At 40.8% G+C, this 15,141-nt stretch overlaps 1 protein-coding gene and 1 non-coding gene across 3 annotated transcripts in view; both read left to right on the top strand.

Moving 5' to 3' along the window:
• The window catches only part of LOC124553838 (probable ATP-dependent RNA helicase DDX60), a 107,195-nt gene that overhangs the window by 10,473 nt on the left and 81,581 nt on the right, over nt 1-15,141 (top strand). For both annotated transcript variants that reach the window (XM_047127827.1, XM_047127826.1), the window contains exon 3: nt 3,557-3,777. In XM_047127827.1, the coding sequence (XP_046983783.1) occupies nt 3,565-3,777 (213 nt within the window). In that variant the 5' untranslated portion in view covers nt 3,557-3,564. The remainder of the gene's footprint in view (nt 1-3,556; nt 3,778-15,141) is intronic.
• Trnat-ugu lies at nt 4,255-4,329 on the top strand. Its single transcript has one exon. It is a non-coding gene; the product is annotated as a tRNA-Thr (tRNA).

The raw sequence follows: 15,141 nt of genomic DNA, 5'->3' as shown, positions 1-15,141 counted from the left end.
CCGATGCTGTGTGATGTCACAGAATGTTGCAGGGAGTTGATTACCTGTTCTCAGACGGCAGACACAGGTGTGACGGGGTTCGATGTACTTGGTGCACAGCACAGTAATATTCCCTTGTGGTCATTAAATATAGTTAACTAGAACCGTGGTGACAAGTATGTCTGCCCCCACATTTCCATTGAGTCCGACACCAGGCCACCATCGCATTGGAATGCCTCACAAATCTGCATATTACACGATTTGCCTCCCATCCAGATGGAGACTCACAATAAGGCCCCTTCCGAACTGTGTGAGGTGCTGTTAATGCTGTCTCCCATGTGTACATGGCATCTAGTAGTAGTAGTAGTAGCAGCAGCAGTAGCTTTATTCATCCACAGATCTCTTTTTACAAGGATATAGGACATGTCAAAATATTTACAAGTTTAGATTAATTTTAAATAAGCTAATCCGTATACACATATATTTACAGATCTCTACTTAGAGACAATCATTAGATTTTCTCCTGGTATAGAATACTTTTTTTTTTTTTTTTTTTTTTACAAATAACTTATTAAGTAATGTAATGCCACACTGTTCACTCATATCTCACTATCAGTCACTGTTCACACTATATACACATTGTTTCTTAACACTTCATACATGCACACACACACTGGTGATCTCTGGGCCATTTTCTGTACCACAACTTCCCATTTGCTATCCTGAAAAACTGAGTCAGCATCCCTCCATAATGAGTGAGATGTTGAGCTCAGAAAGAGAAAGAGGAAGAGGTGTTAGTATTGTGTTAAGCATAGCTTGTGGGTAAGTATTTCTACAAAGGAAAAAAAAAGAAGGGGAAAAACATAAAGTGAAGGTGTTATGTGGAATGTTGGATGTTTTATAATCATTATTAATATTATTATTTATTTGTATAACATTTTTTAATCAAACCCCTACTCCGTTTTATCTAAGAAATCCTTCAATGTATAAAATGTATTGCATAAGCGGTACTTTTAGCTGTCTTTTTAAATAAGTGTATTTTTGCAATTTCTTTAATCTCTTTTGGTAAGTTATTGTACAGTTTTGTTCCTTGGTAGAAAATGCTGTTTTGAGTTTTATGTTTATTTTTTCGTGGTAAATAGGTATTGAATAGGATTGGGGAGAAGAGAAGTTTGTGGCACAACTTGACTAGAAGAAGGGATCGGTTGGTAGGACATGTTTTGAGGCATCAAGGGATCACAAATTTAGCATTGGAGGGCAGGGTGGAGGGTAAAAATCGTAGAGGGAGACCAAGAGATGAATACACTAAGCAGATTCAGAAGGATGTAGGTTGCAGTAGGTACTGGGAGATGAAGAAGCTTGCACAGGATAGAGTAGCATGGAGAGCTGCATCAAACCAGTCTCAGGACTGAAGACCACAACAACAACAAATGTAAGTTGAGTGTAACTCTTGTTCCATGGTCACGGACAGAGCTGTTTGTGCAGTAATTACCTATGTTATTTTTTATGCGTACAACTGACTGGTAAATGTATTCGCATGGAACAGTTAAAATCCCCAGTGTTTTGAACAGATCTTTACAATGAGCTCAACTAGTATTTTTGGTTATTATTCTTATGGCTCTTTTCTGGAGTTTGAAAATTGTGTTCATACTTTGTGTGTTTGTTCCCCAAAAAAGAATGCCATAGCTAAGAATTGAGTGTACATATGAGTAATATGTAACTAAAAGACACTGCATGTTACTAATGACATTCTGTTTGCAAGCACCTTTGTGTGTTCACCCGACTTCAACTGAGAATCAATATTCATTCCTAGAAATTTTGCATTTGTTACACAGTCTATAGAGGTGCCATCTACATTTAATTTAACATTGTCATTTCCCCCCCTCAAACTGAAATTCATGGCATTAGTTTTCTTTATGTTCAATGTCACTCTATTGCTCATTGACCAATCGTAAACTTCCTTGAGAGTTACATTTGCTTTCTTGGCAAGGAGTTCTCTTGTTTTCTCAGTGACTATAATATTGCTGTCATCAGCGAAGAGAATTTTTTCACCACGAGTAACACTACTCGGAAAGTCATTGATGTATTTCAGGAACAGTATTGGTCCTAATATGCTACCTTGTGGAACCCCTATGTTGGTGTATTTTGATTCTGATAATCGTTTTACTAAACGATTAGATCTATTTGTAGTATGTGTTATCTCTACTCTTTGTACCTTATTTGTTAGGTATGACTGAAACCACTCGTTAGCTACCCATCTTATTCCTAATGCTTCTAATTTATTTAATAGAATCTTGTGGTTGACTGTATCAGACACCTGAGAAAGATCCAAATATGTGCCTGTGGCACTCTCATCTTTATCTCCATATACTTCGCATTGATTAATCAACATATGAATCTGTTGACACCCCTTTTATACCCTACCTTTCCGGGTAACAACATTAAACATGAACAATACGAATACACTCTAATGGCCAATCTACCAGTCGCAGAGAATTGTAAGTGTAATCATTTACATGTCCATCCATGGTGTATTCTTGTATGAAATTACAGTGAATCTGATCGGGTCTTCTGGGTGCTTCATATTTTATGTTGGACAGTGTAGTTAGAAAGGAATGGCTCACATATTATACTGCTCCTTTTTTCTACCCTTCTGCTATATAATTTAACAACATGCAATGTTATTAGACATTCTTCTGACTGGCTTGTCTTTTCTTTGATTGTTCCCTACATATCGATATATTTCTTTCTCATTTTGTTTCTGAGCTCATACAAAAGGAATTCCTGTTATTACTCCTATCCCCAAGAAACATAGTTACAGAAAAAGTCCATATCCGTAACTAAATGCTGCTCACCATTTAAAGGACACATTAAATTATAGACACAGTGAAAAGACTGCTAAACTTTTGCTTTTGGGGAAAAAAAGTCCTTTAGGAGCATAAACACACACACACACACACACACACACACACACACACACACACACACACACACAAAGAACAATGTGACAGTAGGTGTGTGTGTGTGTGTGTGTGTTTGTCCTTTTATTTTTATTTTTTTTAAAGAAGAAGATGGAGGACTTTTTTGCCCAAAAGCTTGAAGTTAGCAATCTTTTCATTATATCTGCCTGTGATTTAACATTTCCTCTGTGTGGTTCTAACATTTCCTCTGTGTGGTTCGTAGCAATCTATCTTTTTCATATTGTTGTTATTTCATCCTGGACTTTCTGTTGTTTCATATCCATGTCTGAGCAATGCCTTAGCTCCTCAAAGCATTTCTTACTTTAACATCTGTAAGTCAACAGTCTACTTACAACAAAATCAATTATAATAATTTCAACATGAGTAGTCAGTTTAAAAGAAATAAATATAAACACAAAAATATTTATATATGCTGCAGCGAATGTCATTACTAATGGTGAATTATTTTAAGGGGGGCGGGGGGTTAATATGTAACTTGAATGGTGTTTATAATTCTGCTAATTTTTTTTTTAAATTAGTAATATTTTTACAAATCATTTCATCTGTAAAGGTACACTGATTTTTTGTTGCTTTTATTGTGTTACTATTTCTTTCAGGTTGAGCCATGGAAGATATAGACGAGAAAGAATCTTCTGCCCCTTCCGAGTTATCCTCAGATGGTGAAGATAGTGTTTCGTCGGACACTTCTTTGAGTGTTGGTGAACGTGATATCTACACTGATGATGATAGTAATGATGATGGTGATGATGATGATGACTTGAAAGAGGTGGAAGCTGCTGCTGAAGTAACAGCGGAAGAACAAGATAAAGCAGATGAGGTGAAGTTTTATATTTTGGTAGTGGTGTCTGTAAGAGAAATATTAATTTGTTTGCTATCTTCATTAAAGTCCAGCATTTGCAATGTCAAGTAAAAGTATTTTTCATTGGGGACATGTTGAAAATGTGTGCCCCGACCGGTACTCGAACCCAGGATCTCCTGCATTACGTGGCAGACGCTCTATCCATCTGAGTCACCGAGGGCACAGAGGATAGTGCGACTGCAGGGACTTATCCTTTGCACGCTCCCCGTGAGACCCACATTCCCAACACGTCCACACCACTACATTTGTAGTGCGAACGCACACGCTATGCCCGAACTCGTACGGGACTTGGTAGATTAATCTGCCACGAGTAATGAGAATGATGGGCAAACATTTATTAGGCGCACTACGAATGTAGTGGTGTGGACATGTTGGGAATGTGGATCTCACGGGGAGTGTGCAAGGGATAAGCCCTGCAGGCGCACTATCTTCTGTGCCCTCGGTGGCTCAGATGGATAGAGCATCTGCCATGTAAGCAGGAGATCCCGGGTTCGAGTCCCGGTCGGGGCCCACATTTTCAACATTTCCTCAATGAAATACATCAATGCCTGTTTGCAGCTAGGGTGTCCATCTAATTATCATTTCATTTCTACCAAAGCTGCATGGTCATAAGCGGTAACTGTTCTTTCGGGAACAGATTCTACCGTCATATATAGTTAAAAGTATTTTTTATTATTATGTTTAGGGGAACCAAGTTTTAATAGATGATTTGTGACTTAGTATTATCTGGTGTCAAAAATATGATTTTATTGTTTTTCTTTTTTTGTGTCTTGAAAAGTTGCTTTCTGTGCCATTTAAAAGGCAAAAGATGGAGTCATAAACATAATTGAAAAACTACTTTAAAACAAATACAAAACAGTAACCAAAATGGATTCAGTGTGTTTGAAAGCTCATATCTGTGCCCATCTGTAAAATCAAAATCTGCTGTCAGATAAGACTGAGTGCCCCGCTGTTCTGCCCCATGCGTTTTAACATGTTAGGATCCTTCCTGGTGTGCTTTCCACAAGGTACCGTAGTCAAGATGTCGGTGCTCAAGCTTAGCCCACCACTCTTTGAAAATCACCCTCCTGAGGTTATCTGATATGTAAGAAGGGTTCATGCAACTATGCATTGCAATGTTGAATTGATCACAAGCACAGTTAATTTGGTTCATGTCAGCAGATACTGCAGGCCATTACATTCACTTGATTTTTACCTCCTGGAACATGGTTGAGAGGTGACTGACATCTGTTCAAGATAACATCCCACAACATGAGTTACTCAAACCCCTGCTGAACCCATGCGACTGGATGTTAGAGAATGTTTTGGTATCTATCTGCTCGTACATTCTTATACATTGATCATCAGGGGTCACACGCTGCACTCATCAGCGAAGAGGAACCGATGCCATCGATCCAGGTTCCATCCCACATGTGCCGTAGCCCATCTTCTTCCCACACCACAGCGTTACAGGGTTAACGTGTTCGACACTTAAACACCAAATTGATTCTGTGTTTACCATCTGTGTTGACACAAACCTTCCATTTGCTCATATGTACCGTGTGGTTATAATTAAACTGATGGTGTTCTGAGTGCTGCAGTGTGGGAAGTATATATCTCACGGCACTGAAACATTATAGATACACTCTAAGGGAAATAAAATTGTGCACCATTAAGAATTATTCAAATGGGATGGAGATTGGTAGTGCTGATGCATGTGTACCGACGAACAAATGATTACATTTTCAGAAAAAACTTGAGGATTTTTTCAAGAGAAAGAGTTTCACAAAGTGATCAAGTCAGTAACATGGTCCATATCTGGACCTTATGCAAGCAGTTATTCAGCTTTGCATTGATTGACAGAGTTGTTGTATGTCCTCCTGAGGAGGGATATCGTGCCAAATTCTGTCCAATTGTTGCACTGAATTGTCAAAATCCTGAGCTGGTTCTAGAACTACACCCATAATGCTCCAAACATTCTCAACTGGGGAGAGATCTGGTGACCTTGTCAGCCAAGATAGGGTCTGGCAACCACAAAGACTAGCAGTAGAAACTCTCACCATGTGCGGCTGGGCATTATCTTTCTACGAGGGTCACTCTAAAAGAAATGCACACCATTTTTGTAAAAATACAGTTTTCATTCTGCATGTGTGAAAGTTTTACAGTGTGTAGATACATCCTTCCCGCTTGTTTTCAAAATTAGGTCAACCTGTTCCCACGAGTGGCACCGTCACAGCACATCTTCAAGATCTCTGCTACACTTGACGTTCGTTGGAAGCAACTTGCTGTCGTAGAATTCCTGTGCTGTGAAAATGAGACAGTGGGAAACGTCCACAAGAGGTTGAAAAAGGTGTACGGAGATGCTGCTGTCAATCGCAGTACAGTTAGTCAGTGGGCGAGCCGGTTACGTGACGAAAGCGGGCACGGCAATATTGAGGATTGTCCTCGCAGCGGCAGGCCTCGTACTGCACACACTCCAGACAGCGTGCAAAGGGTTAACGAATTGGTGACTGCTGACAGACGCATCACAGTGAACGAATTGTCACGCTACGTTGGGATAGGGAAAGGAAGTGTTTGCAGAATACTGAAAGTGTTGGCATTAAAAAAGGTTTGTGCCAGGTGGGTTCCCAGGATGTTGGCAGTGGCTCACAGAGAAACGAGAAAAACAGTATGCAGTGAACTTTTGGAAGAGTACGAGAATGGTGGAGATGAATTTCTTGGAAGAATTGTGACAGGTCATGAAACATGGCTCCATCATTTTTCACCATAGACGAAGAGGCAATCGATGGAGTGCCATCGTGCAAATTCAACCCAGAAAAAAGAAATTCAAAACCACACCTTCTGCTGGAAAAGTTATGACTACGGTGTTTTTCGATTCCGAAGGCCTCTTGCTTGTGGACATCGTGCCAAGTGGAACCACCATTAATCGTGATGCATATGCGACGACACTGAAGAAACTTCGAGCTCGACTGAGTCGTGTTCGACCACATCGGCAAAAGCAGGATGTTTTGCTGTTGCACGACAATGCACAGCCACGTGTCAGTCAAAAAATGATGGAAGCGATCACAAAACTCGGACGGACAACACTGAAACACCCGCCTTACAGTGCTGACCTGGCTCCGTGTGACTGTCATCTCTTTGGGAAACTGGAAGACTCTGTTCGTGGAACAAGGTTTGAAGAAGATGATGACTCCCTTGTGCCCGCTGCCAAACAGTGGCTCCAACAGGTCGGTCCAGAATTTTACCGTGCGGTTATACAGCACGGGTTCCAAGATGGTGTAAGGCAGTTGGGAGGGATAGAAGTTGTATGGAGAAATGAAAATATTGTTCCTAAAGGATGTATCTACACACTGTAAAACTTTCAAACATGTAGAATAAAAGATATATTTAAAAAAAATAGTGTGCATTTCTTTTCTAGTGACCCTCGTAAAATGTAAGCCTAGAATGGCTTACTGTGGAGGGCAACAAAACGGGCCGAAGAATATTGTCGAGGGCTGTATCTGGACTCTGTGCTACAAGAGTGCCACGGGTAACAACTAAAGAGGTCTCGCTATAAAATAAAATGTCACCCCAGACCCTCAGTCCAGGTTGTTGGGCTGTATGATGGGCGACAATCAGGTCGGTATCCCACTTCACGTGTTGGTATCCCAGTGCTGTCTGGGGCACCTCCAAATACTTCTTCACCGATTGTCGGGGCTCAGTTTGAGGTAGGACTCATTACTGAGACAATTCTACTCAAGTCAGTGAGATTCCAGACCAAACGTGCCTGACACACTGCAAACAGGTGTGGTGATATACAGAGGTCAATGGTAGCTGCCACGAGAGCTGCTGCTAGCTCAGCCCCCTCTCTGTGATCTGCCTACTGATGGTCCTTGTGGTCACCGAAGCATCAGTTGGACATCGGATCGACGATGACGATGTCGGTGATGTCCATTGTAATTATCCGGGCTGTTATGCCGTGGTCGGTTGATGAATTCTGTGTCGATTCCCAACGTTTCGTCTCTGACTGCGGGAGACATCTTCTAGGGGGTCCGTAGCTCGATGGAAGGTCCGACACACCCACTGGCTCACTACTGACTGCCGCTAAATTCTGTGTCCGCGCGCTCCCACGCCGTGGCGTGACGTCACGTGTTTTGAAAACGTCAGTGCAATTGGCCGCTGTCCGTCGCCGTCGATCGCCGTTGCCGTCACCCAGTGGTGGATGGGTGGTACACGTCTTCTTTAACACCGGCATCCGTATTCCGTTTAATTTCACGCCCTCCTCCTTTCGGTTGAAATTATTTGGGTGTTTAGCGATTTCGATTGCCTCCCTGTAGAGCCTTTCGTAATATCCGCTTGTGGCCGCTAGTACTTGCATCTCCTCGAAACAAATATTGTGGTTCCCTGGCTGGAAAGTGTGCTCCGCAACAGCTGATCGTTCCATTTCTCCTCCTCCTTTTCAATTTCCCTTGTGCTCTTCCAAACATTTAGAAACCGTTATTTTAGTGGTAGCCACATAAACATCACCACAGCTGCGTGGGATCCTATACACTCCAGCTTTTTCCAATGGTTTGCGAGCGTCCTTGGCAGGCTTAAGGTATTCCTGTATCTTCCTGGTGGGCTTGTAAATTACGGTAATATTCCGCTTCGTCAAGATCCTCCCTATTCTTTCCGTTACATTTTTAACAAACAGCAGGAAAACCTTAGATTTTGCAGTAGCCTGTACGTCAGTATGATTTCTGCGTGGCTCCCTCAACGCACGTTTTATTTCGGCGGACGAATATCCATGATGATGATGATGATGATGATGGTGATGATGATGGCTCCAGGTCTCTTGAGTGCCTCTCTGACAATTGCTCGGTTCTCACACTGTATTGTCTCTGTAGGTCGACTGCTTCATTCGTGACACTGTGTTTGGCCACGGTTCAACCATTCCTGTCAATGTCGTCGAATAGTGGCGTCACTCGTATTCAATTGTCGAGTGATTTGCCAATTACTCCGGCAGGCTTCTTTGAGTCCAACTACGTGTCCTCTGTCAAATCTGCTTATATCGATCTCGTGCGTGTCCGTGAGGCATATTACTGTCCAACCGAGTCAATGGAATGAAACGTGCTGGTATTGACATGTCCCCTGTTTACTTTGCTTGCCAGCTGTGCAGCGAAATTACACATTCATTTATTGGCCACCAAACTTTACAATTTCAGTTTTGTGTTTTCTGTTGATACCTGCAAGAATATCAGTTTGTCATAACTCCTTCCTGGTGCCTCTTTTATTCCCCCCCTCCCATCACCTCCCCTTAGTGTGTATGTTAATTACCAGTGCACTTGTGGAGTATGCTGACAAAAATTATAATTCCACTTTCTGTGACTAAGTGAAAATATGGCTCTGTTAGCAGTCACAATGTGAAATGTTTCCTATTTTGATGTCAGTATGCTGTGCGTCGCTTTTGACGGATGTGTGTGTGTGTGTGTGTTTTTTTTTTGTTTTTAAGTGACCGTTGGTGTAAAGGGTAAACAAAGTTGAAGTTTTCTGTACATAACCCAATGGCTATTGAGAAGAAAGACCACGCAGTGGCGGTAAAGTTGTTTTGTCAGAACGGCAGCAATAGGAATGCTACATTGCGGGAATATCGCCGACAGAGACAGCTGCAAAGGGGCTAAAGAATATGATAAAGAAATTTGAAGGAATAGGTGAATTAGGTGGTGCAGCAGGGAGAGTGAGGTGACTCATTCCCTTGTCAGTTATTAATGAACTAGCTGTAGCTATAGCTGACTGCGTGGCACATGCCTCAGATTCTGAAGTCAGTGCTTGAGCTGTGTTATGGGAATTCTCTCTGCCCTGGTCCACAGCTCAAAACTCTTTGTGGTGCATTTCGCACTGGCCTCCACAAGATTCAGAACATGCTCCAAAAGAAGCACCAGGACAGGCTACAATTCCACGACTTTGCCCTTCATTTTTTCGTGTGCACGGAAATGGATTAAATGTGGCCAGGGAATATTCTTTCGATATATTAGGCACATTCGGCTTTGCATGGTGCTGTGAAGGCACATATGTGTGGTTCTGCTCCACTATATGTTGTGCAGGGACATCTGCTGCATTCAGCTTGTGTGACTGTGTGGCTTGGTTTCAGAAGCTCCTTCATTCTCAGTCTGCTTTTCTTCAAGGAGAAGACACCTTGCAGGCTTATCAGACGTACAGCGACATCTGCACGTTATAAGAACCTCGTTGTGCAACATGTGATTCCAGCTTTGCAAGAACACAACTGTGCCCACACCACTATTTTCATGTAAGATGGAGTGACAACACGTGTTACTTGCCATGTGTAAGATTTCTTTGGCAAACCTTCAGTAACAACCACATCATCGCTAGGCAATTTCGAGATGTGTGGTGTTCTCCTGATCTAACTCCGTGTGACTTCTGGTGGAGGGGATATTTGAAATATTGTGTCTATCAGGGCTGTATCCATCTTCTTTAGAATTCAAAAACACTATATACATAGTGTTGGACATTTTTAGTTGTTTTGTCAAAAATATAAGCAATTAGTTGTTATCTTGTTCCTTCAGCAACTATTAACAACTTCTATAAAGACAAGCCCGATACAAATGATAATGCAAAATTAAACAGTGCAAATGGTATCTGAACTGACAGTAAAAAAAAATTATAACACGGAAGTTTCTCTAGATGTTCCAAGTACCAGTAGTTGCAGATATACTTATCGTGTCAATTGTAGTAAGAAGGAAAGTTAAAAAGATCACAATAAAAAAGTAAGTACTGTAAAAGTAGGCCTAAGTATTGTAGCAAAATCAGATAATAATATTGTGAAACACCAAAGTTTAGCATAAATCAGGCTTTTAATTATTACAATTTGTCGGAGGGGGGGGGGGGGCTCAACACCCAGCACCTCCCCCCACCCCACCCCCTCCCCCAAAATCAGCACCCTGCCTCTTCTCAAACTTGGCATTTGTACTTACACCATGAATCTATGCATCTGATCCAGGAGGACAAAGTTGATGTATTGGCTTGTCATCTGTTGACTGTTTGTGGAAGAAGGTGGTAGCCCATACCCCCTAATTCATTCTAAACAAATCATGAGTGTTATTTCTAATGGAAATTCCACAGTATTGTTGTTTGTCAATAATTTTGTTTGTTGGCCTCCCCTTTACAGTTTTACCATCGGTAAGTTTCTACATGAAACCCTGTTTATACTATGAAAAACCTTGATACTGTTTTCAGAGTTGCTACCAATTGAAACAACATAATTTCACCTTTGTAATAGTGGAATCCACAGCCTTCTATATAAAGGGCTGCCAGCTTTATTTGACCTTTAAGTAATGCATATAAAATTTTTAACATCTTAAACAGGCAGAGAGTGGGGTGACAACTAACTAATTTTCTGTGATAAATGATTTATATACCATGCTAGTCAGAAAACTGCAAATTTTACAATGGCATAAAAATTTAACACTTTTATTTTTTCTGTTCTAAGTCATCAGTTACCTGAACCAGCCAGTTACTGGAGATCAGACCCATATGTAAATGTAAATGCAATATCCAATATTATGCCACTTACTCTTGAATTATTATAATAACACCGTGTTCATTTTTCTTTATTTTTACACCAAGGAAATTATCAGGGGTCCCCATTGTTATATTAGATTCGCATTGTGAAGCGTCAAGAAAAACTGCAATTTCTTCTTTGTCATTGCCAACAATTAGACCATCAACATAAGTTGCTGCATAAAATCTATTTTCATTGTATTTACAACAAAACAAAAAGAATCTGCAGCAATATTTTGAAATTCTGCTTTTTTCATGACTCCCATAAAATATTTTATCCAGCAGTATTGTTCTTGTTTCAATCCACAGAGACTCTGTTTCAGGAGACAAAATCGATGTGTATTATCTTTGAAGCTTTCTGATTCTTCCATATACACTTCATCTCTGAGTATTCCATTCGAAAAGGCCGTCTTCACGTCATATCGTTTCAACACCATCTTGTTTGAAGCAGCTACCACCAAGAACACTTGAATGGTGTCATAATGTGCAGCAAGACTGTATGCATCTTCTCAGTCAATTCCTTTTTGCTGAATATACCCTTTAGCAGCTAATAAGGCTTTGAAGTGAGTGCGTCCACCAGCTGCAAATTTTCGACGTAGGACCCAGCAATTTTGTGATACTTGGGCATTCGTGGGACATTCAACTGATACCAATGTACTGTTTCTCTTTAGGTCTTCTATTTTTTCAGGAATGCTTGCATCCATCTTTCCTTTTCATTTGACTGCAATACACCACAAAAACAGAGTTCACCAGCACTAACTTTTCTTATCATCAATAACTCGCCACTATCCAGGCTGGTTTTCTTCGTTGTCTTCTGTTCTCCAATTTATCTTCATCAGAATACCCAGAGTCACCACCATTCAGGAATTCCATTGAATCTGTTATTTTCATCTGATGCTTTACTTCCTCCAGATTGAAATGCGTTAAATTTGTCTTCACTTTGACTTCGACTAGAATCAGACTGGAAGAAATGAAAAAAAATTAATATGATCTCTACGGAAACTACGAACTATTTCTGGCTTGAATTTTATATCATGACTCGAGACCACTTTTGTTTTGGAAGGAACCTGAGACTTTGTCAGTGACATACCAAGCAAGCTGTCCAAAATTTCCTTTTCATGAAACTGTGAATGAACATGTTTGTTTATATGAACATAGCAACTTGTAGCAAAAATTGTGAGGCGGTCAAGTTTTTGTACTGGTTGATTATACCACAGCTCATATGGAAATTTGTATGGATCCTAAGACCTTCCAGTCTGATTTAAACTAAGGACTGCTGTATTGCAAGCTTCTGTCCATAATCTTCTTGTTAGTTTTCTTGCATTCAGCATCAAATTTGCAGCTTCAACAGTTACTTTATTTTTACATTTGGCCACAACATTTTATTCAAGAGTACGGTATGGAGGAATCAGTAATTCTGTTCCCTTATCTATGAGAAATTGCTTAACTCTGTTGTTAAATTGTTTAATTCCATCACATCTAAACTGTTTAACAGCATGTCTTTTGGTTTGAGCTTCATTTAAAACAAACATAATATTGAGCCCCTCCAAATGACTGTGTACTCATTGGCCTGTGGATATCTGTGGAAATTAATTCTCCAGTAACTGTCGAGCAATTCACTCGTTGTGTGAATGGTAGTCTGTGAATCTTTCCTAATGCACAATAATCACAAAATTAATCCTTACTACTTTCTATATTGGTGTTCAGTTCCTTCAAGATGTTCTTGACATGCTGTTTATTTTGATGACCGAGTCTTTCGTGATACATTTGTAATGTTTCAGAAGATGTCACTAAGTTCACTTGATTTCTGTCTTCTGATCTAACAACATGCATATCCAACACGTACAGCTAATTTCCCGCTCAGCCCGTCATGACAGTATCACCGCTGGCTTTTTCCTGAACCGTAACACTTTTACAGTCAAAAGTTATATTGTAGCCATTACATGTGGTGTGGCTGTTCTGGCAGAGAACAAATGAGCATTTACATCAGACACATCCAAAACATTTTCCGTTCTAGCATTTTATCATTCATTGTTTCGTCTTATTTCGATATAGACTGTTCCTTGACCAAATTCTCGCATACTGTTTATTCATATAATAGAGGGAAACATTCCACGCGGGAAAAATATATCTAAAAACAAAGATGATGAGACTTACCAAACAAAAGCGATGGCAGGCCGCTTTGCCTTTACAAATGTCTGCTTGTGTGTGTGTGTGTGTGTGTGTGTGTGTGTGTGTGTGTGCGTGTGTGTGCGCGCGCGTGTGTGCGCTTTTTCCCCCTAAGGTAAGTCTTTCCGCTCCCGGGATAGGAATGACTCCTTACCCTCTCCCTTAAAACCCACATCCTTTCGTCTTTCCCTCTCCTTCCCTCTTTCCTGATGAAGCAACCGTTTGTTGCGAAAGCTTGAATTTTGCGTCTATGTTTGTGTTTGTTTGTGTGTCTATCGACCTGCCAGCGCTTTTGTTTGGTAAGTCTCATCATCTATGTTTTTAGATATACTGTTTATTCAGAGTGATATGCTTCGTAGCACCAATATCGTAATATGATTTATTTATGTCAATATAATTTCTACACTACTGGCCATTAAAATTGCTACACCAAGAAGAAATGCAGATGATAAACGGGTATTCATTGGACAAATATATTATACTAGAAGTGACGTGATTACATTTTCACGCAATTTGGGTGCATAGATGACAAATACATGCTTCCAATGTGCGATCACCGCGACGTCGCCAAACGCGGATGCTACCATCACAATGCTGTAAACAGAACCTGGATTCATCCGAAAAAATTACATTTTGCCATTCGTCCACCCAGGTTTGTCATTGAGTACACCATCGCAGGCGCTCCTGTCTGTGACGCAATGTCAAGTGTAACCGCAGCCACGGTGTCCGAGCTGATAGTCCGTGCTGCTGCAAATGTCGTCGAACTGTTCGTGCAGATGGTTGTTGCCTTGCAAACGTCCCCATCTGTTGACTCAGAGATCGAGATGTGGCTGCACGATCCGTTACAGCCGTGCGGATAAGATGCCTGTCATCTCGACTGCTTGTGATACGAGGCCGTCGGGATCCAGCACGGCATTCTGTATTACCCTCCTGAACCCATCGATTCCATATTCTGCTAACAGTCATTGGATCTCGACCAACGCGAGCAGCAATGTCGCGATACGATAAACCGCAATCGCAATAGGCTACAGTTCGATCTTTATCAAAGTTGGAAAAGTGATGGTATGCATTTCTCCTCCTTACACGAGGCATCACAACAACGTTTCACCAGGCAACACCGGTCAACTGCTGTTTGTGTATGAGAAATCGGTTAGAAACTTTCCTCATGTTAGCACGTTGTAGGTGTCGCCACCGGTGCCAACCTTGTGTGAATGCTCTGAAAAGTTAATCATTTGCATATCACATCATCTTCTTCCTGTTGGTTAAATTTCGTGTATGTAACATGTCATCTTTGTGGTGTAGCAATTTTAACGGCCAGTAGTGTAGTAGACGAACTGATGGTGCATGAAGTAAATACGGCATTTCCACTGTCCTTCTCTTCTTGTTGTAGCTCACTATTGCAGTACAAAACAGTGAGTGAGTAATCCGCTGCCCAATGACCTAGTTGTTTACATTTATTGCGTGGAGGTTTTTATTTTGCTCACTCTTTTGACATCTTTTGCTGTGCGCTAGAAACAACAAATGTAGTTATGTCTGTTGTGCTTTACTCACACTGTTCAATGGCACAAATTTTTAATAAGTAAGTTTAGACTCTGATTTATGGCTGGTATTATGTCCCAGAGATCTTTACAACTATCA

Source organism: Schistocerca americana, chromosome 11 (genome assembly GCF_021461395.2).
Source record: "Schistocerca americana isolate TAMUIC-IGC-003095 chromosome 11, iqSchAmer2.1, whole genome shotgun sequence".
In the NCBI taxonomy this organism is placed as follows: Eukaryota; Metazoa; Arthropoda; class Insecta; order Orthoptera; family Acrididae; genus Schistocerca; species Schistocerca americana.
The sequence above is the reverse complement of the archived record's forward strand: the minus strand, read 5'-3'. Positions and strand labels throughout refer to the sequence as shown.